This window comes from Pieris napi, chromosome 11 (assembly GCF_905475465.1).
Source record: "Pieris napi chromosome 11, ilPieNapi1.2, whole genome shotgun sequence".
Classification (NCBI taxonomy): Eukaryota; Metazoa; Arthropoda; class Insecta; order Lepidoptera; family Pieridae; genus Pieris; species Pieris napi.
In genome coordinates this window covers 12,513,304-12,538,780 of record NC_062244.1, presented here as the reverse complement: position 1 = coordinate 12,538,780, position 25,477 = coordinate 12,513,304, and the positions used below count along the sequence as shown (strand labels likewise).

The window sequence follows — 25,477 nt, the reverse complement described above, 5'->3', positions numbered from 1 at the left end:
TTGCCATTAAACCTATTAAGATGATAATTGTTAGATGTAGCTTTTCGCCGTACAAGTTCTTAAAACTGTGTATTGTGTAACGGCAGGAAGGCGAGACCCTGGGAAAAAAACGGGCATCTAAGGAAATTTATGTTCTAAGGTCGATTTCAGTTAATTGACTTGTCTAGAACTTAGATTATACATAAATTAGGCAGTGTTATATAATTGCGGCCAAAAACGATCGCACCCAGATACGCCTATTCCTTTTCTTTCTTTTTTGTTTTTGATTAATAATAAAAAAAGCGCTACAAGCCGCCGCAGCAAGAACAATGTCGTCTATTGCGAGCGAATACTGAATTGCTCGTGTAAAGAATTAGATGATATATTATTCAAAAACTTTACTAGAATGTCACGAACAGACTTTGAATTACTTTTGAATAAAGTAATTAGAAATTACTAGCAAACTCGGCGAACTCCGTTTCGCCACCAGATGGCTTCGTTTTATGTAACATTTCGTTTGGTGATCCCGCTTTTCTGTTGAATTTTTTCCTGAATTTTCTTTGCTATAAACCTCACGGAGCCCGAGAACTTTCCAACGAATGCAAAACCGTGGAAATCGGTTCGTGCGTTCTGGAGTTATAGCGTCAGGAAGGAAAACCCGACTTATTTTTATATAGTTAGAAATTATTATTATTTAGACCTCTCGCTCCCCGCGTAAGCAAGACGGCAAGCCGCAAAACAAACTAGTGCGAATGAGATATATACAAAAGTCCATTGGATATTCGTCAATTCGTATCTGCGTCATTGAGCGATATGACATATCTGGAGCAATTAGAAGCAATATCGCCGAAATAATTTATTGAAATTTATTAAATTTATTGAAATTGCTCCAGATCGGTCCTCCATTCGTGTCGCCGAGCAATTATTGCCCTCGTGTAAGCGCACCTTTAAGAACAGATTAAATCTGTTCCGTGCAATACGTTGTTCATAATGTTTATAGTACCTTCGCTAATTAATCCACGAATTCCTAATAAAGCTGAAACTTAGTCTACGTACAATTAAGTATCAATACGAATACATGAATTATTTAGGTTATATTTATACAAATACGCTCCATTATCTTTGCTATTTTCAGTAGTTCTTAATCCTAGAAGTAATTAATTCTCCTCACACACACGCATTATCCATGTCAAATGAGCACCAGTACTAACGTAGACACCGGGTTTTCCAGGAATATTGCAGCCAAGTCCATAACTACTTAGGCCTTGGATATAACCTGAACATATGAGTGGTCCTCCCGAATCACCCTATAAATATCATAAGAATTAAGACGATAATTTCATATCTATTCGTTCTTAAACGTGTATTATAATTATAATATGTAGTCTTCGATTTACTAATGCTCATTATGCCTTTAAATAGACGAAACTCGATCGTCGTGGGTGATATTTTAAATTATCTCTGAGTACTAACGAAAAAAGCTATATTTTATTATTCTATATAATCATATTTTATTAAAAGTTGTTCTTAGGAGAAACTGATATCATTAAACTTGAATCAAGGTTCGACACTCGGTAAATTAATAATTCGAGTTTCTACACGAGTTTCGAGATACCTCCGACGTGTACCTTGCATTAGAACCTCATTATCTACAAATAAAAATAATTATCAGAACAAACAAAGAAATCCATGCATTGTTAGAAGTATACGGGATTTCATTACATTCCAAATAAGTTTTTATTACAAATTTAGAGAGTTGGAAAGTAGAATGAGTCCTCAAAATAAAATCAGTGGCGCTACAACCTTTTTCGGTCTGGGCCTCAGATTTCCGCATCTGTTTCATGATAATTTTCAATCTGGCAAGTTGGTGATCAGCCTCCAGTGTCTGACACACGCCGCCGACTTTTTAGGTCTTAGACATGTCGGTTTCCTCTCTATGTTTTCCTTCAACGTTCGAGCGAATGTTAAATGCGCACATAGAATGAAAGTCCATTGGTGTACAGCCAGGGATCGAACCTACGACCTCAGAGATGAGAGTCGCAAGCTGAAGCCACTAGGCCAACATTTTTCGGTTATTTCGGTTTACGTAATCTGTTTACAAGATGAGCTTAAGGATTTAAAATCACCTGGCAAGCGTCAACGCCATCTCCAATAGCGCAAATCATCCCGCCCTCGGGTTGTGGGGCGATGTATGGCCCAAGGGATGACGTGCATTCGTCTAATGAAATAAGTTTTACTTCTGCAGACTGCAAAGTTTCCGTTGTACCTTTGTTCTCTACGTCTTTGTATCCGTACCCGTATATTGTGCACTTGCCTGCGAAGTTCTAAGTGTTTGTAAGAGGTAAAATGAATTATAAAAAAAATAATATCATCAAAATAAAGAGTTTCACTCAATATGAAACGTACCTACTATTTTTAACATACTTTAAAAAGCCCTAAAGTGATCTACAATTTCGAGGTTGCAATCCTAACAAAAATGTAGCACTGTACAAAATTGAGTTACAACTTTGTACAGTGACAAAGTTAGTTAAAGTTACAATTTTGACATTTTTAAAATGTTTTGTAAAATATTTAACTAATGTGAAATATATTATGGTACTGGAAATTTCCCCTGATGTGTTTAATTTCAGAGAAATACTGAAATTAAATAAACTTGTGAAACTACAACCGGTTGAGTAATTATTGCAATTGACCGAAACCAAAAGCGTAGTGTGACTGATCTTAAAATAAACTTATGTTATTTACAGACACCTAAATGACATTCTTTTAAAAGGCCAACCAATTTATACAGTTAGTACCTACCTACTTTGCTTTCTTAATTGATATCTTTGGCATGTTCTCAAGAATTGGGATAATAATAGCGTGTTTAAATTGACAGTGCTGATTGCGTGAAGGAAACATTTTTGTCAGTTCATTCACAGTTACCTGATACACCGAAAGAGGAGTTAGGTAATATAGTCGCGTTGAACGATGTGAAATTGAGCTTTATTTGTAGGACGGCTATATCGTGTACGTGAGAGGATCTGAAACCATATAAGTTGGGTTAAAGTGCGGCTTTAATATAGGCAAGGGATTTGGGACGAAAACAAGCGTTGAATAATGAAATCATTTACGTATTAGAAAAATATTAGGCTTACTCAACAAAAATACGGCGAGGGTTGGTTCTACATTGCTTTTTATGTTATGTAAATTATAAAAATAAATTAACACGAGTGATTATTGCAGGAACTGAGAGTTAACGGTTACTTGTGGCATGCAGTAAATATTAAAATAAGTTTAACATTAAAACACGAAGAATTATATATTAAAACGTTTCTTATTAGTCACAGTATCCATTAGTGATTGAGAATTTGTATCAAAATCCATGTGGCATGTGAATTAATACCGTTTATATACGCATAAAGAATTTTTAACCTCTTCATCGGCTAATATTTCTGTCAGTTAACATTAAACCGTGACGAATTATATATTTAAACCTTCTTTATAAACTATCTATTGGTAAAATTTGTATCAAAATCCATGAGGTAGTTTTTGAATAAATGCCGTTTATATATGCATATATACTTTAGTGACCTCTTCAACGGCTAATATTTCTGTCAATTAATGATGTATCTTGTGTACAATAAAAAAAGTCTATAACTACTATGTGCTTTCGAAAATCAGTCGTAGTAACTCTAGTAGACAATTTTTTATTAAATTCTCTATAAATACCACCTAAGACACCTAATTAATTATAAAGTAACTATTGCTTATATATTTTTAATAAAATGAATTATATGTATAATAAATGTGAATAAACAACACTCACTCTTCATATAACTCGTGTCTAGTAATTTTCAGTACCGGAGTCTTAGGTACACCTTGGGTATTAAAACAGAAATTATTCAATTGCATGAAGTAATAGTCCGGTTCATTTTGAACGCAATGTGCTGCGGTGATGGCGTTGTTGTGCGATAATATTGTCGCACCACATAAATGACGAGAATTTGACGAATTCCTCAGAGATGCCGCCCGGAGTTGGGTGCCTTGAATAACATTGTTTATAAGTACTAGTTACCCGACTTGGCTCCACATCGTTTATATTTACGTTTAAGAGGCCTTTAGTTTAGTCACGTTTACTTTCAAACTATCACGAGAATGATAAGGACATTAAATACCTTTCCGCGGTCGGTAATCGTTTATGAATAACATAGTTTATATATAAAAATGGCGCTCGGTAAGCTTAGCGGCTAATCTAAACGATCAAGTCCTGCGTTTGAATCAAAGTTGTGCACGAAACTTCGCTTTACCTGCGTCTTAGATCAAACAAATTCAACGGTCTATAGTTGACACAAAAACAGATACAAAACACAAGCTGGTTTTTAGTTTTACATAAATAAGATACCACAAGCGACGTCCTTTCCCCCAACGACGCGTTTTATCCTTCTACATTCAGAACACGATATTATTAATATATATAAATAGCAGAGGATTTTATTGCGAAACATATTCACGCGATTATTATCACTTACTGTCTAAACACTAATAAAATGTCCATAATTCTTCCACAAATATTTATTATATTTGACGTATTTTTGAACAGGTGGTTTGTGAGCATATTTCTCGGGTAACAACGTGTGGGTGTCGGTTGTCCTGACTTCGAATCCGGTCAAATAAATTTATTTATAAATATACTAGGTAATAAAATCACATTTAGTTTATTTCAGTTTAAGTTATTCTAGTGAGCCTTTAAACAATATCATATTTGTATGTACGTTTTACTACCTACCATATTTTGTGGCTTAGTGAATAACACAGCAGATGTTTGATTCTAGGCAGAATGATAATTGTTTCTGGTTCCACCACATACCTGTTGTGAAGCAGTCATTTTACGATTTGGCATTCTGATAAATAATAAACTACAAGCTCCCTCCTTATGTGAAAACCGCTGTGTGAGTTCGAATCCTGATCCGCCGCTTATGATCAACGTTTGTCATCCATTTTCACTTTTAAGTTTTTTAAACGTATTCCATGAAACTAACACGAACATAGAGGGTTCTAGCGCCATTATTTTATTTATTATTTTTGGATATGAAAATTATATATGTTTTTTCTGCTGAGGTTTGTGTATAATAATCGTAATTATTGTTTAAAATTAATTGTATTTTTTCTTGCATTCGTTTTGCGCGTATTTTAATTTGGCTGTATATTATATTAAAGGAAGCAGCCATAATTCTAGGCTACTACTACTTTAATTATTAAGTTTACTAGGCTTTAATTATTAAATTTTAGAGCGCACACCTATAATCTCTGAGTGATATAAGGTCACCGTATAAATCCTTAACACGATTATGCATAGAAGTTGCTTCATATTAGTTTACCTTTTGATACGGCTAAGATTCTTATTATATATATAAATATGCAATCTTATATATCTCTATTTATTGATAAATAAGATGCAGCGATCAAGTGAAAGACTCATCGTCCTCAAAACAGTACACTGTCATAAGAGCAGCGCTGGACCGAAACCGGTGGAAACAGATAGTCCGCTCCAGACGCTTTCTTGCTTACCACGACGCCCAGACATGAGCTGCCGATTAAGGAGAGAGAGAGAGATTGATAAATAAAATGTTTAACACCGGAAGACTAAATGGAGTAAATAACAAATAATTACACGTCGAAACCTTTTGCTTCAGGATGTTTTGAAGTGGGTTAAATCAGGCTTTGTTGGATAAGGTAGGTTTTTAAATAATGTGTTTTTAAAGGATCCTATTAACTTCCAGATAATCATTGAGATTCCTTTCAATGAGAAAGGTGTGACAATAATTTCAAATGTTTATACTACAGTAATAAAATTAACATTTCACATTTAATTATCTAAGTACTTTTAATATAAGATAATAAAACAACTTCCCATGCCGATAAGATTGTTCACACTAAACAAACTTTCTTACTAATTGATTTCGAGTTCACCATAAAACATGATTCATTATAACAAGACAGGGCAGTGATAGATGTCACTAGAAATTAATCTTAGTCGCACGCAGCGTTTAGCAAGACTAAAATAAACGTTCTATAATTACTTAGTGTTATTGTTGTGTTACACACGATGCCAAAACATAGGGACAACAGACAGGTGGGAACGAAAAGCGGGTAAAGGAATGTGTTCACTGTTCATTAGTTATACGTACTAATAACTAACTAGATAATTAAATATATGGACTAATAACTATGGACCAGTGTATAACCGTAAGTATGTTTCAATATAACTTATCAGCGGCGTATTAATAAGCAAATTCGTCGGCATTGTCTAGTTTTGAATTGTAACTGTATGAGGCAGAAACAAATGAACAATGTATCGTGAATACGACTCCTAAGCGCGTTTATGTAACACGAAGGCGCGAACGTGAGGCGTGAAGCGGGTGCAAGCGGCGTCGGGCGTGCGGCAGTCTTTGCCAACCAGCAGGCACCGCGCACCGCGCCAGACGCCCAACGCCATGGATCGCGCGAGCGGCGATTCCCCGCCCGCCCCGAGCTCCCCGCCCGCCCAATCTGGCTTTGGCGCCTTCTGCAGCGCGATCTCTGAAACGTTCTCGGTACGTAACGAGTACCTACACGCACACACAAACACGACACAATATTGGCGCCACAATTCAATTTCATTTAAGCATTCATAAAACGCTAATAGCTATTAAATTTGTCACATCTATTGTTGAAGTACGCAGCTCGAAGTTTGCTTTAGGCCTCTTTAGATAGAATGGCACAGAAAAGTCACCAAGGGAAGAAAACATAAACAATTTATTATTAGAGCGCTCGTTCGGACCGGGTCGCATGGCCGTGATTTGTCCGATGGCTATGATATACAGAAATACTCGCGCAATAAACGAATAGCCAACGCGTACAAAGGCCGCGCGACATCAGACATTCAAACGAACTGTGGAAGTCGATTATCACGGCACCGAGCCATCTCAGCCAACGGCGTTGACATCGGCATCTAAATTCGATTCATCAAAAAATAGGTATCTATTTTCTTTTAAACTTCTATTCTTTTCTTTTGCTTCTATATTCTATTTAACATAATATAAATATTTTCAAGTGCGGTGACGGTGCACGTGATAGTGAGAAGTGACCAGTGTCAAAAGTGAATTATGTTAATCTTATTTGGTTAAGTGTTACTGAGTGAATTAACAGAAATCTTATAATTACTACATAGTTATTTGTGTCAAACTTGCTATTACTAAAAAACGTTTTATACTTAAATATTGTGATCATTTAAAACCCAAAAATAGTAATTGCCAAATATTTATTTTGTTTGAACCATCTTTGAATCTCAGTCTAAAAAGTTAACAGATGTTATGATAAAACTTAATCTAATAAATGTTAATTATTGTTAATAAATTCGGAACAAAAGTTTTAAAATGCGGATTACGATATTTCTTTTTTAACTGATAAATCACATCTGTGGGCATTTAGCAAGGTGTCGCCAAAACTTATATAGTATAAATCTCTATACATTTTGAAAATTCATAAATAATTACTTTAATTTTCGGCAAGATCCTATTGCGGGTCACTGCGTAGGTCGTAGCACTGTCTACGCGGCTACATATAAAATAGACGGTACATTAGTTCCTACGAACAAGACTACGATCCTAACTTGGTTTGTTTTTATCACATATATAAGTACGCAATGCGTACTACGCATGTAGTTTGTTAGTAAAATACATACATTAGGACCATAGTAGCGATTTTGTAGACGTTCAAACAACAGAAAAATATTAATTTTAACTATTTTTTAACCTTGGGATCTAACTTCCGTTATCTGAAAATAAATTCACATACAGACACTTATGTATTTATAGAGATCTCCTTTGTAACTTGTTAATCCACAGAAAATTATAGACAGGTAGGATAGGAAAGGTAACAAATTTATATTTACTAATTCTAAACTTTTAATCATTCTAAAATTCTATAAATGGCATATTATACTATAATAATATTATGTTTGTTGAAATAGTGTAATTATTTGTCATAATATATTTTTAATTGTTAACATTTTAAAACAGCAAAAGCGGATTTTTTAAAATCACTATCACACTATGATATAATTATACCTGAGTACATTAGTTTCCACTATCTTAGTTAAAGAAAAACTCTCATAACAATTATTGAAGTTTATCATATTTCAAATGCAAATCAGTAAAAAGGAAATCTGGTCGGCAAAACTTGCGAAAAAGAAGCACTACATCTCTTTATTTTTCTCAGTAGCATGATTAATAAAACACTAAGTAAAATGAACATAATACATTACTTGTACATGTGTACACCGTGTATTTAAGTGACGCCATTCATAATGGGTTGTACTTTGTATGTAAATAGTGGGGACAGGGTGCAAGGTTAACTTTTACATCGAATGGTTCGACCGCATCGATCGAACGCGTTGGCATTGCCCTCTTTCCCAAGATTAAAATTCCATTGTACCGAACATGCCTAAGATATTTCGCCAATATTCGTTTGAGCGACACATTGCTTTTGAAATTCTATGATAGCTCTATTTTCTATAATCGGTCACATTATTGTGTCATTTAATTTATCCCAGTCCCAAAATGCACGAGGAAACACGTTTCTGCATTTTTATTAGCCAAGTTTTTTTTATTTGCTTATATTGTTTACAACTTGTTTATCGATCCGAAATAATACTTTTTTTTAGTAATGGAAGTGGTATGCAAAGTAGAAAAAAGCTCTTTCCTACTATTTGGTAAGGTGAAAATCGTTTTCTCTTCACTTAGAATTAGCATCTCGAAAAAAATAATGAGAAATCATAGATTATAACATTACTGTTTGTTTATTTAAGAGAACCGTTAAATCGGAAAATAATTACCAATTACCTCATTGTTTTCCCTACAATTTGATGTTGTTCCAAAGTTTTAATTCCTGGGATTCGAGTAAAATACGCGATGAGTAATGTACAATTGAAAAAAGATTCGTGAGAAACGTCTCTGGACAGTATACTCGTAGTACTCACCTACACATATACCGGTTCGTTTAAGATGTTATTTATATAATAGGCCATTCGATTAGTCCACTCGGTTCATTTGAAACTTAGAGCGTTTAAAAGATAAGTGATGTATTCCAATCACCAATGGTTAAAAAGCATACGGAATTCGTTGCTGTGTTTTCAATATGTAGGTAAGATTTATTATATTGTTATCGCCAGTTCCATTTGCCAATCAAGAAATTTAAGTATCGACCAGATATGAAATATAAATTATCAACTAGCTTTCAAACTTTCTTCTTTTAAACTTTTGATGCGGCATATTATATGTTTTTTTTCTAAATTATTGCTACGTTCTTATAAAAACTACTTTGAGATAAAAATTCCTTAATTCGCATTTAGTCTTCATAGTTACCGGGTATAATAACATATGCTAATAGGTACGAAAATCGAATGAAAATATACTATTATCCGCCTCCGTGGCTTATTAGTACACATAATCAAGAGACCCTGGGCTCGATTCCCGGCAATCAATAATGGTTTTCGTTAGTAGGAACCTACATGCTTTAAAAATGGTTCATGTGCACAAACATTTTTTATTATGTCACATTATTGTCGCCTCTTATCTGCTAACACAAAAACATTTTTTTTAGTTCGTACGGAAACGTACGTTTTTGTCTTGAACCGTTGTCAAATTAACATTACTACAATTTTCGCCTTCAACGTTTTAACATAGTTTCTCATCTGTGTCTTTTCATGACAGTGAAAACATAATTTGACAGAAATAGACGAACGCGTGGTTTAGATGATACTGCTCATATTTCACGTTTATTTGTTGTGTATTGTCATGTTTATTTGAAGCTTTAATGAAGAAAATTTAATGAAATGGCAAATAACTCTGTACTACTTTTAATACTCGGAATTATTGTAAAAATATTTTTATCCGGTTCCACTTGGAAAGATGCCAGTTAGCACAGATTAGGTAGCTATGTTCGCCACAAATGACTCTAATTGCCATCATAACAATACGATTGATTTAATATACATAAAAAGTTATATTTCTAATAATAAGTAAAGTATGCTTTTATTTTTGTAATATATAATTTATAAGTATTTGCACGTAAAGCTAAAATAGAAAATATTACAATTAAATTTTAATAGAATTATAATAATTATTAACCGGAATATCTACGAAGCTATCCACGCCATCCGAACGAATACGATATTTAAATTATACGAAGAAATTTAAGAATTTATAAACTTGTTAGCTACTTATATATTAAACTATAGTTTTTAGTTCCAAATAGGCAAGTATAAGATCACCTTTCTGTGGCCACACATGTCATTCATTTTAGGTCTAAGAAGTGCTTGCCCACAATGTTTTCCCTCAATGTTTAAGCAACATTATTGTCCGGTACACGGTCGGAATTGAAACATATGACGTTAGGTTTAAGAGTCGTTAAGTACAAGGCTATTATTGCTCTAATTGTAATATCGCTTAACATAAATAATTTAAAATTTCAGTTTGGAATTTAACTGTCGATATTTGAGCTACTAACTTATTTGAAAATTTACCTAATACTCGCTTTAAGCTTAAAATGAGTTAATGAATAAATTTTTTCCTTTCAGGGAATGGCTACCACATCCCGAAGTAGAAGAAAGGTAAACATTCTTCTAAGATTTGCGATTATTTTCTTTAGTTTCTGCTATATCTATGAAAGTAGTGGGGCATAGCTATTTGGACAGTATTACTAGCGGTTTTGGATGCGTCAATCGTTCGTAGCATGATATATTCCTAAAGCCTTCCCCATTAATAGACTCTCCCACATAAATAAAATTCAACCCTGTTAAGATTAGCGCTATGAAACAGTCTAATAATGTTGTAGTACCTATTGATTTTTTATTATCTATTATAGTTGATTTTTGTTTATTTATCATTGTTGCATGCGATGCTTAGCTCTATGTTATAAAACTATATCAGTCATTATATCGTACAGGACATACTTCGGAGGTCCTGGACAGTAATTAAGTGAGGCACAAATTGATTTAATGTGCAACTAAGGAATTAGTTGCGAAAAAGTGTATTTCTAATGTCCTAATGAGGGGATACGATAGGCCTAGGATGTGTTCTTAAATACGAACTGTTGGTTTTAAGTTATTGACATAAATACATGAAATAAATGGGCAGGCAGAACCAAGGGAACGATATCCCAAATTACGTAGATACGATTTTTTAAATCCTTAACAATCGTAAATGAATTTACCTATTCTATATAATTAATATGATTGTCGGGAAAAATCTAAAATATTATTATTAATTTTATAATATAATTGTAAAAGGTGCCAGACTAATCAAGTCCATTTGAATATTCAAAAATTGTGCTCTTTACTTGCTATTGGTAGATTCAAGGCAACCTAAGAATGTCGTAGGTATTATAAACACAAACCTCACGTGTTTATATTTGGCAACACGACAGCAGAATGCTCAAGAATTAATACAATGTTGGGGTATAGGTACACTTTGATATAAATTGTTTTGTGCAGTCTTTCGCGTAATGTTTTAGTTTGAACGACTTATATTTTATGCAGAACGAGCTATTTGTTATTAATTAAACCTGGCTACTCTAAATATGAAGATAGTTATTGTTGATAGTGTTTTTCAACTGTGCACATACCGACACAAACCAAGTACAAAAATAGAATCCAAAAAAAAATTGTGTTGCCAACAAAAAAATAAACCAGACAACACAAGTCCGTTGGGTGAATAATGAGTAAATAAAGGATTTTTATTTGTTATAAAAATATGTACAGTTTTTTTTAATTCGTGTCGTCTATTGTCAGACTTCTAGCTAGAACCATTATAAAGTAATCTATATAAAAGTTTGTAGTGACATCGCCTGCATCACCGATTTAGTTAAGTAATAAAATCGATACTTGTATGAGCTACTGTAAAACAATGCCTATTACTTTGTAAAGTTGATGAAGATAATTATATTCAATAATTGTTTGATAAATGTTAGTAACAATATTTACTTAACATAACATTTAAGTTAGAAATATGTTAGTATTTTTACTAAGTATTAAAAAGTACTGCCAAAGTACAAATTTATCCTCAACAATTCCCTTTGCCAATGCAATACTGTGGTACGGCCATTTGCGTTTTATCGTTTTACTAAAAAAATCTTCGAAGCCAGACAAGTCTTTTATAACAGCATTTCTTACGGTAAAGCAGTTTTTCTTAAAAACCTTAAATCTTTATTCTGAAAAACCATTAATCCCAGTTTTATTTACGTTTACATTTCACGGTTTTTCATGAAGCCATGGTTTACGGACATAACTGTCAGCGTAAAATGTAACCTCGGAACATTGAAGTGTTTAGCAACGAATTGATAAATGTTTTCTTTGAAGATGGTGTAAGACGTGGTTTACATTTGTTTTATGTGCCTTTCAAATAAGAATAATTACCAAAAGGCACCATGAAATACCATATTTTTAGCTCCGATTACTGGTTTAAAGAATTGCTTATACGTGCTAGTTTTGCGTATACTTCTTCCTATTTACAATTTATGTTATTTTATATTAAAGAAACTCAGTCACGTTATTCCCATGCTTCTTGACCTTTATAGAGTATTATTCAGATTCGATTCGTAGAGCTTATTTTGACTCTCGTATATCAGAAAGGTATTTGATCGCTTAGTCTGAATTTTACCTTAGACGGTACAAACGATCTATGTGATAGTGATTCGAACGAATTCTAATTCTGACTTAAGATCTGTTTTACCCATATTAAACTATCCGATTATTTATCGATAATTATGTTTTAATTGTATTGGTATGCCATTGCTTGCGTTGATGCTGTGCCAAACGCGACATTGGCTATTTCGACGCTAAATCACTGAATTATAAATCCCTTTTGGCTCCCTTTTCATTTGTATCATCTATAATAAGTTCTAATCCTTCAGGTTTTTGGCACATACCTTGGCAAACACTTAATCGTAGGTGATGACAAATGGAAATGTTTTACTAAAATATCGAGAGTTAACTTGCATTAAAATATTTAATTCAATTGTGTTGACAGCAATGCAAATTTATTATGCGCAAATGAACATAGATGATTTTTTTTGTATCTTTTTTTTATTATCTTCTTAATTTATAGAAAAAAAGGAATTTTAGAAATTAAAGATCAAGGTTGGCGCCTAGTAGATAGTATCGGCGACCCTGAGCTGGTGCTTTCCTGGCTCAACGAATAAGATGATAAGCAATACAGTGAGGAAAAGCTGCCAGCGTTAAAGGAACAAAACTTTATAAATTTTCTTTTTATTAATGTTTAATTATATTTATTATTACTTTGTAGGTTAAGAAAATTGGAAATATTGTATATTTTATTGTAATGTTTTGTAATGTAGATATGTTCTTTAAGCTGAAATATACCAAACACACATATACTAACGAAATTTAGCACATTTGCTTGGAAGCCTCAATAGATTTTAATAGATTTAAGAGATAACTTAGATACTTACTTAAATATTTAAATCCCAACATACCCAACACGAACAGTCCTCCTTTTTGAATTCGGTTAAAGACTAGGCAGTATGGTCAAAAGAGTTTAGCGCATGCCGAGTAGTAATTAATCATTGTAGCTATAAAACGTTTAATTCTTATTTTATTTACACGAATAATAAATGGGTTGAATGCACTAAACGTCAATTTTCTTTCAGACTATTTATTTTTGCCTTGTATAAAATAAAAATAGCTTATATTCAAGTACGACATAATTAGGATTACATTAAATCAATGTTTAACATTAGTACACGATTTCTACTCTCTTTTTTACATCCACTTCCACATTAACTTTTTTTGAATGTGTTACGTCTTTTATATTTGTAAGAATTCGTATTACATTGTTTTTAGGTTTCAACCTAAGAAGTTTTGCCTTGTAAATTAAAATGAAAAATACGAATTTTGGATATGAATTATAATGATCAAAATTATTCGTTTTCATACAATGCACTGATCAATATATCGATAAGCAGTGATAACATTCTACGGTTGATAAAACTAGTCACTTAGCGTTTTGTATTTGTAAATCGTGTTTGTTTACGTTACATTTATGAGTCTCACAAAAGTGTTATGTATGTCTGACGATTGTGTGTTGCAGCAGGACGATGACAAGAAGAAGAAAAAGTCACCTGTGGACGATCGCCCTACGGTACCAGCGCCCAGCGAAGCGATGCTCAAAAGTAAGTACAATTATTATTTACCATTTACCTTTAAGGAGATAATAAGAGAGAAGATAAACATCAAGAAACATTCCGATATTTGTCTTTTTCCGGTTTGTTTTTCTTTATTAGCAAAGTGAGTTCTGTACCCTGGTTGGGATACCCGTCATGATGATATTGAAAAATTATGTTACCTAGCCAGTGATTAAGTTTTTATTAAGGTCAACGTTTAATCCTAAATAGCTACAATTTTCAATATTTTCAAAAGTCAATTAACTTTTTAATTAAAACATTATTTAAAACCCTATTATTAAAGGTGTTGCAATTAAAAAACCTTGAACTAAGGAAGCTTTGATTATCATATTCTCAAGTTAGTCCATAGAAAGTTGATGGAACGAGTTCATTTAGAATTTATTGAAGTGAAACTTCTTTATCGGGGTTGGAAAAAAATTTAGTGTAACATTTTTCCGTTACGCGCCATCTTTTTGAAGTGAAACTTCTTTATCGACGTATGGGAGAAATTTTGTAGCAAATCGTCACGTTTTTCGGTTACGCGCCATGTTGCTTTTTGAAGTCAAACTTCTTTATCGGCGTTGGAAAAAAATTTACGGTCACATTTTTCGGTTACGCGCCATCTTTTTCTTGTCCCTACCACGGTTGATCCGAAGAGATTCGAAGCCATTAATAACAAAAATATATAATTACGATAACAATGATAGTAATAATTCTATTACAATTAATGAAATTCTGTAATAATCTTAGTAGTAATAAGGTAAAATGAAATAATTGTATTTGTATTCATGATAATTAAAGCCTTTTGTTAACTTTATCTAATTTAACTTTATTTAACCAATTTCTGTAAAGTTGCATATAGCAGATCATTTTTCGAAAAGTAAGGTCATAAAGAAGTTTCACTTCTTACGTGTGTACACCTAGTACACGCACTCATTTTTTTTTTAGAATTTCCTCAGAGAAGCACCATTTACGCGTGTCTTGCGCACCCTAATCACTATTGCTAGTGAGACCGATATATTTAGTTGTACACTGGCTGAATTCACAAGAATTGCATTATTTATAAAAAGGTTTAGGTTTTAAGTTTTTATTGTTATGTTTATATTATGATTTTAGTATACTTTTCTATTGTATTACTAAAAAAATATGTATTAAGATAACCTATTGCTGGTGCGACGTCGTTCTTCGAAATGTAGGAACAGTAAAGCGAATAAGATCTATACGACCCAAAATCTTAAATATTTCTTTAATTAAGATAAGGTATTTTGTATAGTAGCATTATACTTTGATTTAGAGAGATAACACGAATTAGGTTTAATAAATCTTATAAAATGTGTGTAAAAAGTTTCATCAAGAAACAAAACTTTGTTTTATGTATATAAAAATAATTATAATTAACACTGTTATTTGTTGTGAAGTGCCTCAGTTTTTTCTTATTCTTCAGTATTTTGTAGTACTAATATACGTATGCTATACAGTATAGATATTATGAACGGAAATAGGCGAAAAACTGCTATAACCTAAAACGTCATTAATAGGAAATGTTCCCGACATTAAACCCCAGTATAATTCACAATTACCGACAGCAATTTGTCGTGACAGACTCAATTTTAAGGTTCGGAATGGAATTTTATCTATGTTTGCAGAAACATTAATAACTTTATGGTGACTTACGCTCTCATCAACCTGATAAATGATAACGAAAGATTTTATCGTTCTTTGTTTATGTATTAATTTATGATACATGCAATACCTTTTAATTTTCATCATTATTTTACCTTCCAATTAATGGTCTACCATTTGTATTGTACGATGAATACTTTATTTACCTTAATGATCATTGTATGAGTGTGCTAAGCGTTGGCAAGCTTTTAAATAAAAAAATATACACCATTTGATTTGTGTAAAGTTTTTCAACAAAGTCATATCTATCTAGTATAGAAAATGAGAGCACATTTTCTAACATGAATTTATTAAGGAATAGGCGGGAGTCTGTTTTACTTGTATGGCTGTTTTCCAGTTACATTTGTTTGCAAAGGAGCTCCCGATACTGCATTATAAGTTCACGTAAACCGAATTGGGTAATTTTCATTGTAACATTGGTCAAATCAAACCACGACGAAGATCATAGACACCTATGTAATTGTAATGCGTATTTTAAGCAAAGGTGTTTGTTATAGAGTTTTGAAATAAAGTGAATGACATTTCGAAAAAAAACAAAACCCCTATACATATATTTTACAATTCTAATTCCTGAGATTCCACATTGTAGTTTAAATTTGCATTTGATAATTTCGGAAAAGCAATAAACGTCCAAGAATAATACTAAAATTTACTGGTCATTACAAATACGCGGAGGAATATTTGGCGTGAAGAAAATTACAAGCATTAATTTATGACGCCGTAGAAAATTTCCTCGAATACGTAAAATAACAATGTAGTGTTAACGAAAACTGCGGAATGACTGAAACGAAGAATATACTTAATTATATTTTAAGCAGTGCTTTTTCACGGATCTAGCTACTATTACCCATTTAAACTCTTTTACACAAAACTTTTAATCGTCTAAATTTAATACGTATAAGGTAATTTGTGGCACTTTTTTAAAATACACTTCTGGTGAATTATTTAAAACCGTTGACTTAGGTTAACAATCCATAAATTATGTAGAACAAGAAGTGGTTGGCAATAGACATTTTTTTAACGAAATAAGGTTCCAAATATAAAAATCTAATAACGAGTGTGACCGGCTATCTTGGGTTAGCCAAACTAAAGCTTTAAAATTTTAGTATTGATGGGAAAATGGTAGTAGAACTAACTCAATGCATATCGACATAAGTACGTAACGAAGTAAGCAAATTATAATACACGTCTTCGAACGTTTACTATATTTTTCTTAAATTAAATATAATTTTACATTCAATAATGTTTGTACATTATCTTTCTTATGTATTTATCGTACAAGGAAGTTCTAATTACGCAGATAGAATAGATAATCCATTATTTGCACAGTCATGGTTCATACACATGACCCCCCAAGGTGATAATCTTACCAAATGAAGTGCGGCGCATATTTTTTACGAAAAGTATTTTCATAATGGGTGCACGATTTTCAAATCTATTGATTTAAAACTTCCATCTCTGTCTATTCTATACTTTCTGATATTGATAATTAATCATCTCTACTAATGGTTGTACTGCATATCACTTTTAGTGTTACTAAACCTGACTAGATAACAAGACGAAATGCCTACGTAGAGATTTTAATCTTGTGTAAATATGTCAACGTTATAAGACGAGGTAAAATTTCATTTTCTAAAACCATCATCAGTATGTAGAATGAAGTGCTTGTGACTCTGGGAAATTTAGCTAATATCATATCATGTCGGTTAAAAAAGATAATGATTTCTGTAAGTTTTTGATGACCTTAAAATGAGAAATGCTAATATAATGTTAGCTACTAATATTATAAAGATTAAATTGTGCTTGTTATGCTTAATCACTAAAACAACCCTGCTTCAGCGATCATCTTAAGTTATTTTAATCCAGGACAATAGTAGTAATAATACACTTTCAGCCAAATTTTCCAAATTCCGTCTGCAAAAAACCAACCTAGGAGTTCAGGCACCTCTCATTCGAATTCTAAATCTCCAGCAAACCAATCAAGTATTTTTATTCATACATATTTTTATTGTATATATTTTTTTCTAACATTTATGCAAACAATAATTATTATATATTAAAGAAAAGGTAGCTTGTAACATATACTGTTGATGTGGTGAACTTCGATAAAGTAATAAATAAACAAATTAACAAATTTTGACGATGTTGATATTTTCCACCTCACCAAAGAGGATGTGAGAAAATATTTAAGAGGCGGGAAAACTTTGCCTTTGTTAAGCAGTAACAATCTTTAAAATATTAAGTATTAATTGTCGTTTGTTTAATGTTTAATTAGTTTTTCTGTTTGTCTATTAATGTACTTACTTTGGTTTTTTGTTTCATATACATATTGTTTATCTATGTAATCTGTTTTGTATATTAAGTGTTTTATTTAATAATTTGTATGTTAGCTGTAAGATTACATATAGATAAATAGACACTAATACGTCGTAATGTCGTATGTTAATGAAAATTTAATGAATTTACAAGCGATTCCCATAATGTAAGGATGGAAATTCTGAACGTTTTTAAATTACTATAAAACACATTTCTTCACTAATTATAAACTAGGTACAAGTCTGGCGTCGCAGGTGTCAGAGGGGACACTTTATTCTTAGTGACTCGTCCTTTGTTATATAAACATAAATTAAATAACTGCAGAGGTTTTAATTATGGTATTGTTACGTCTAAGTGAATTTGTTTTACGTTTACTTGCTGTTCTAAAGGACAGAATAAGCGTATTTTTTACGATCCTATTGCTTAAACTGGTTTTTTCTTAGTTGTTTTCCAAGAAATTGTCTATATTTTTTTAAGAAGTTAAATTTGGTTTTTCTTAGACCTCCGGACAGCGTTCGGCCTACTGGATCGGGATAGTGATGGTCACGTGACACCGGCAGAGCTTCAATATATGCTGCAAAAGCTGGGCATCGAAGTCAGTGATGACTTAATAGCGGAACTTATTAAGGATGCCAGTAAAACTGGTAAGTGTATTATTTATATATGTTTTAACATATTTTTTTATCTTTTATATTGTTTACAAACAAAAACCGTTTTCAGGTTTTTAATATTTATAAACGAGCCCGGCAGACGTCCTGTACACATGTCTTTAATAAAAAAAACATTAAATTGTAAATCAATTCTCGAATGTTCAAGTGGAATACACACAAAAAATATCAAAATTAGTTTAGAGCTTTTATTACAATTTAAAGGTATTACTCATATAGTAACAGTCAATAATAACCTCAACAATTATAAATCAATCTTCTATACGTATATATAATATATTTGACAGCAAAACATTAAAACCGAAATCCCCGCTTGGGCTTCCCTACCATTAATATGCTTGTTTTTTTATTACTATATATATCATACATTGGTTCAAAATTACAATCTTGAAACAAATATCCAACTGTCCGTGGTTTATTAAAACATCGCAGATTCATGAGCACGGAAGGAGATCAAGACTTGGAGTATGAAATACAGAAAAAAGATAGAAATGCATCCTAATAAGCTTGCCACGCAACTAACCACACCGGACCTAATAAATAGGCTTAAAAGGCGACAAATCCTAAGTCTTGATAGCCATTCTCGAGTTTTAGAGAGACAAACGAACATCAATTAATTTTTATTAAATTATTTAAGCAGCAACCCAGGGCGAACGTATTTTCTTAATCACGTAGTTTAAACGTAGCTTCGGTCAATCTATTATCTATGATTAATCGGCTACCGATGAGCTACTGGCCAAAATGTGATTACAGTTTAAAATAAATGTCCTCGTAAAGTTCCTACACAGCATCGCCCACTTTGCACTTCGATTTGAAGTCTTGCCAAAAATGACTACAGTAGCTTGTTACTTTTTATTCATATACAGATAAAATAGGTCATTCGAGCATTTCATTAAAATCTTGCGACAAAAATATCTAATTTGGCCTCAAAGCTTTGAATTCAACATTGTAACTGATTTACAAGCCTTTATTTGAATGTACATACCACAAACTGTATGTTAGTTAAAGTATAGTATACTCTACATTTAATACATATACATGATAACGTATTATTCTATCTCTATCAAATCTAATGTTAAGGAGCCAATGAGTTGAGAAATTCTTGCAATTCCTTACAAGACATAATGTTTCTATATTTCTTTCTTTACACCCGTTATCTAATTATAATGCAATTTGAATTTCATTAAAATGCAAATAAATTTATTCGTACCGATGATGTTGATGATAGGTAGGGACGGCTGGCGTCCTCGCGTGGAAAATTAATGTGTAGTAGAAGTCAGTTTAAAATACATGTTGGCAATATCATGTATTAAGCAAAAAAACTCAAACTAGACTATTTGTTACCGTATAATTTTGTTCTGTTACCATAAACAATAGTTAAAAATGATATAATAGAATATAATAAATATTAAAACAGTGGAAGGTTCGTTAAAAGCCATACACATGTATTATGTTTCGTATTCGATAAAGTGTTAATAAAATATTAGTCGTACATAAGCAAACAAAGGATCGCCAAACAACTAGAATAAATATTTTGGGAACATTGGCATTGTAGCAGTAGGCTTTATAATGGCGTGTTGGGCCCGCTTCCGGCGACCTCGTGCCCTGCAAGCTTACCTTTACAATTCACACTTGTAAATTTTGCCTTGTTTCACATTCAAATAGAATTGCTTTTAGACATGTACTTTGATTGCTATATCTCCATTTTTCGTGGATTCTGATATACACAGTTTATTCTTAAAGTATTTTTGATGTTTTTGTATGAAATCTTGAATAAAGCAACTTTAAATATCCTATATATTGATTGTTTGATCTCTTTTTATTAAGAAGTGAACAGCCCTCTGGGACTGACACAAGTTGTTGATTTTTGGTTTCCTCCCAAAGCTTGTTTGTTCACTGTACAAGCTAATATAATTTGCGCACATAGATAAATCCTTTGGTGCACTGCTGGGATATAACTGCATGATCTCAGGGTTGAGAGTCACATGCTTAAGCTATTGGGCTAACACTGCTCTAATAATAATTATCACTGAAATACAATTTCTAGATCAATCAGTACAGATACAAACCTCCTTTCTCGTAATTACGACACATATAAAATCTTATATACTTATAACATTTGCGCAAATAAACATCAATTCAAAATAATAAACCCTCTGAAATCTTCATCATAATAATTATAAATTATAAGGAAGCTAAAAAATTACTTGGAATAAATAACATTTAAGTAACTAAGTTTAATATAAAAGTTCTTACAATGTGCCTACACTGTGAACCACTGTAAAGAGATCGTTCGAAAGCGATAAGGCCGCTGGTAGCCTTTTTATTTAATTGTACTGTATTTTTGTAACTTGCAACGAAGTGTTAATAATTAAATAAATGAAAAGATAGTGCGTGTAATATACTATAGAGCTATTGACTATCTTTGTGAGACCTGGCTCTAACATTTTTATATTCTTCCAATTAACCTTCACAAAACGTTTCAATTAAGCGTCTTTTTAATCACGAGTCCTTGATCTTGTTATAACTCATGACGTGGCAGAAAGCACCTGCGATGGATAAAAATACGTAGCCGTAACACGCAACGACTTACTGCGCGGTAACTGGTAATCATTAGATTCGCTATCTTACATCAATGCCATTACCTACTTATATCAATTTAATCACGACATCGGTCTTCATTCTATGTAGGGAATACAATCTAAAAATGGGTCCATTAAAATTACACGCTTTATCCTATTGGGAGCCTTTCATTTATGTACAACCTTATCATACTTTAATTGACATTGCTAAAATTATAAAAACGGCCTATGTAGTCTTAGGCTTTTACCCTATGTATGCCGAATTGAACGCAGTAGACTGTACTAATACAATTATGTATGGATACTCAAAAAAAGTTATTCGTTTTGACTAAAAAATCGCTAAAAACGTATCTACAGTATATCCCAGTGGGTCAATATTGACGCGTAGGATCTTAAGGCTTCACCGGAAGCCGGAAAGGTTTAATTTTATTAGGTATATTACGTTAAAACGTACACTTACTTTTGTATTGACGCTGTTTACCGTCAAGAACATCAGACAACATTTATTAACATGTAGATTATACCGTATACTAATAGCTTACCAATTATTTATGTATATTACAGGAAATGGACTAATAGATGAGAACGACTTTATGCAATGGGTCACGAAAATACAAGCTATACAAGGAATGGACGTTAGTTCTAGTGGCGGTGATTCAGAAGAGGAAATCACCAAAGATCTCCTAGCAGCGTTCAAGTATGTATTCAAAACAAAACATTGTACGTTATCACCATGTGTGATAACTGATAGTTTCTATCTCCATGCATCGTTAACGTGCACTACATAAATTATAACAACAAAGATATAAGATAAAACAGTTACATAATATATTAAATAAAAATATTCCAAAGAAAGTTGTATTGAAAACATATCAAACTTTAACTTTTAGAATTTCAATTATATTTTAAACCCTAATATTATCAGTGAGTAAACAAAAAGACGTTACATACGCCCCGCTACTGTTCGGGTAGTTATAGTAGGTACCTACTAGGGTCTATAATATAAACTCTATATTCTCTAGTCTGTACCATCGATGTTTGCAAAATCTTGATCGATTGAGTATCTATAAAAACTAATACAAAATGTAATTTAAACACAATTATAGCAATTCAGAACTACTAAGCATATAACGTAAACTTTTACTTTTGCAGGGTATTTGACCGGGATGACAACGGCTATATAACTCGAGATGAGTTACGGACTGCGTTGGAGATAATCGGTGAGCCCGTAACCGACGCGCAGCTGAACCAGGTGCTTGCATTGGGAGACATCGATCATGACGGGAGAATTGATTATGAGGGTATGATTGCTATAATTAAAGATATTGTCTTGTTACATATATAATTTAGTATAATTTTTGTATTTCCCCGCTTTTTTACTTCCTTGAAGCATCTTGAAGGATGTGGTAAAAAAATGGTCTTTTCTAAACCACTGAAAGAAGATAAAAAGTTACAGTATAATTTTTTACTATGTTCTCTTTTTCAGAATTTGTGAAAATGCTGTTGTAACCAGTTCTCCAGAGTCCTGAAGTAAAAGACCTCACTAGATTAAGACCCTAAGTTATATATAAGTCATGCGTAATAATACTAACCCCATCAAAAATTTATAGGTAAACCGTGTATTTTTAAGACGAATGTTTAAGCAATATTTTTGATAATGAATAGTTTTGTGCTGAGAATATTAAAGACCCAAACCTTATAAAGGTCATAACATCTTCCATTTTAATATGAAGTAGCCATCTACGTTTGTGTTTTATTAAATATAAAGATATAATTTTCTAATTCTTAAATATGAAAAAAACGCTATATTATTTAGAAATTTTAAAAATAAACATCCGAAAGACATAGTCTAGTCAAATATTTTTATATAAAATAGTTTAATTTATTAAAAAATATATAATATTTATTTAGTCGGTCAAACTAAAAAGTTTTTATATAATTATTGTTTGTCGTAGGTTGAATGCATGTAGTTTTAGTAGTTAGGCATATCATTGTAAAGTATTCGTTAAGTTTATTCTAAGTACACAATAACTGGAAGTAACGCTTTTAATATTTATGATTCGACTGATTGAATAATGTTTTATAACATGAAATTTATTCAATCAGTTCTAGTCAATATATAAGTGAAATTTATAATAATTGGTCCAAAAAAGTAAAGATACAATAGAGATCAAATCAAATGCCTACAAATTGTTTGGTGCTTAAGAATACATTTTTATCGCAATAAAAACATTTTTTAAACTTGTGAAACATACATGGTTGTGAGTTATTTTAAACCATAAAACTGTATATATTTGATGGCTGGATAAAACGCCGTTTATTTCATTGCTGGTATAGTTTCAATAATGGTAGACATGCATCTAAATCAAAAAGAGTGATTCTTAGAATTGTATGAAAACCATGATCATTATTAACATGACTGTATAAACTCCCATTGCTAATTTACGAATTAAATTTTTACATTTAGAGGCTTAGTTGGTAACGTACACTTAACGCGGAGGTTCTAGGTTCGATTCCGAGGTTGTTTAAAGCACAGACTCTAGACATTCATATATCTTTTTTTTTTTTTTTTGGAGTTTATGGCCTGGTATCTAGACCTTTAGGCCAAACATTCATATATCTATTAGTTTTATTTTCCATAGTCTGTGGAAACGAGGATTATTGTCATGTTTAGATGTAATCTTTTTAAAGAGTACATATTACTATTATATTTATGGTCTTCTCTTTGAAAAGAAAAATAAATCAAGTCACATTTTTTGTATAATATAATAAAAGCTGAGATTTAATGAGTTTAACAAATATTTAATTACACATTTGGAATAATTTTGTATCGAATTATGGCCTTAGAAAGGCTAGTGATGTGAACTTCAAAGTGATTAAATAATACATTTGTTACTCGTTTATTTATTTATTCCACAATTAGGTACATGAAATTTTCAGTGAATAATAACCATACAATATTCAATCAATGCCTGATAAAAATTTTCCAACAAAGTCGCATGGCTTACGCTCAGCTGTCGGTGCCCAGTTATGCATAACATGTCCTTTTTGTTGCCAATTCTCGGTCATCTCTTTTAAATTCATGTAGCCCTAGTAACGTTTATAAGAGGTTAGTTAATTAATAGGTATTTCGGTAATACGGTCAGGAAAAAAATCTTTCTACAGCGCCAAGCGTCAAAGTCAAAAATCATTTATTCATATAGGTAGTAAGGTATTGGTATGTTATTTAAAGCTGGCGGCTTCAACACATTTACACTTTGTGCTTGTGTAGTGTCTGTGAATAAGCGCGAGGCGTGATGTCAAACTGAAATACAATCACAAATACATCATGAAAAGACTGTCCGTCTCTCTCGCGTTCGGTCAAGCTTATGAGTATAAAAGTGACAGTTATTGTTTTGCTTTTGCTACTGTTTATGCATTGATATACAAAAAACCCAAGATGTACAGTCTCGAATAAAAGTAACGCTCGAAAGTGTCCCGAAACACTATTTCTGTCCCTTTCTATAACAGTATATGTCACAAGCATATATTATTGCGAAATCAACCTTACGCGAATTGCTTAAAGTTGTTATTACAACGCAGTGTATACGTACTTAAAGCAATAAAATTTTACGACCGACCGTGGTCGGTAGGACAAGGTATTGAGTGGAGTCGAACATGACTTTTTTATTTACAACTATTTAACTTAATTTTAAATTTATCCGACTTTTCGGGTGCTTTACAGCGTGCGTGGTCACGGTGACTGAAGACAAAAGGTGTTGGATGTTAAATAGTTGTAAATTTATAATAATACATAACTTTAATCCGGTTAAAAACTTTTTTCTTTAAATTAAAAAATTTTTTATGTTGGGTACCTCCTGACCTACACTTTATATAGCGTAAATATATTTGTCAAAAACTACACACAAAAAAGTTCAAAAGTACATAAATTTATTTATAAAAAAAACACAAATAAATAACATCGACTCCACTTATTAGACGCGAGACTATTTGAAATGAGCGCACAATTTAGAATGTTGCGCTCATTTTTTGAGGACGTTTTTTAGA

At 32.1% G+C, this 25,477-nt stretch overlaps 2 protein-coding genes across 9 annotated transcripts; one reads left to right on the top strand and one right to left on the bottom strand.

The window, feature by feature from the left end:
- Window positions 1-950: 950 nt before the first annotated feature.
- LOC125053933 (trypsin alpha-3-like) lies at window positions 951-4,821 on the bottom strand. 2 transcript variants are annotated; one of them, XM_047655562.1, is made up of 5 exons: window positions 4,364-4,821; window positions 3,788-4,004; window positions 2,905-3,002; window positions 2,106-2,293; window positions 951-1,286 (listed from the first exon to the last, which is right to left on the bottom strand). In XM_047655562.1, exons 1-5 carry the CDS (start codon window positions 4,464-4,466, stop codon window positions 1,137-1,139), a joined length of 756 nt encoding a protein of 251 aa, XP_047511518.1. In that variant the 5' UTR covers window positions 4,467-4,821; the 3' UTR covers window positions 951-1,136. The 2 variants fall into 2 exon arrangements, with proteins under 2 accessions (XP_047511518.1, XP_047511519.1); XM_047655563.1 differs by having other exon boundaries at window positions 3,788-4,815.
- A 1,619-nt stretch (window positions 4,822-6,440) lies between these two features.
- Window positions 6,441-23,684, top strand: LOC125053761 (calcium-binding protein E63-1). Of its 7 annotated transcripts, none has more exons than XM_047655301.1 (7): window positions 6,441-6,554; window positions 10,580-10,612; window positions 14,112-14,190; window positions 18,681-18,824; window positions 21,995-22,127; window positions 22,583-22,731; window positions 22,917-23,684. In XM_047655301.1, exons 1-7 carry the CDS (start codon window positions 6,456-6,458, stop codon window positions 22,937-22,939), a joined length of 660 nt encoding a protein of 219 aa, XP_047511257.1. In that variant the 5' UTR covers window positions 6,441-6,455; the 3' UTR covers window positions 22,940-23,684. The 7 variants fall into 7 exon arrangements, with proteins under 7 accessions (XP_047511257.1, XP_047511256.1, XP_047511261.1 ...); XM_047655300.1 differs by having other exon boundaries at window positions 14,109-14,190; XM_047655305.1 differs by lacking the exon at window positions 6,441-6,554 and adding an exon at window positions 6,748-6,977.
- The last annotated feature ends 1,793 nt before the right edge of the window (window positions 23,685-25,477 follow it).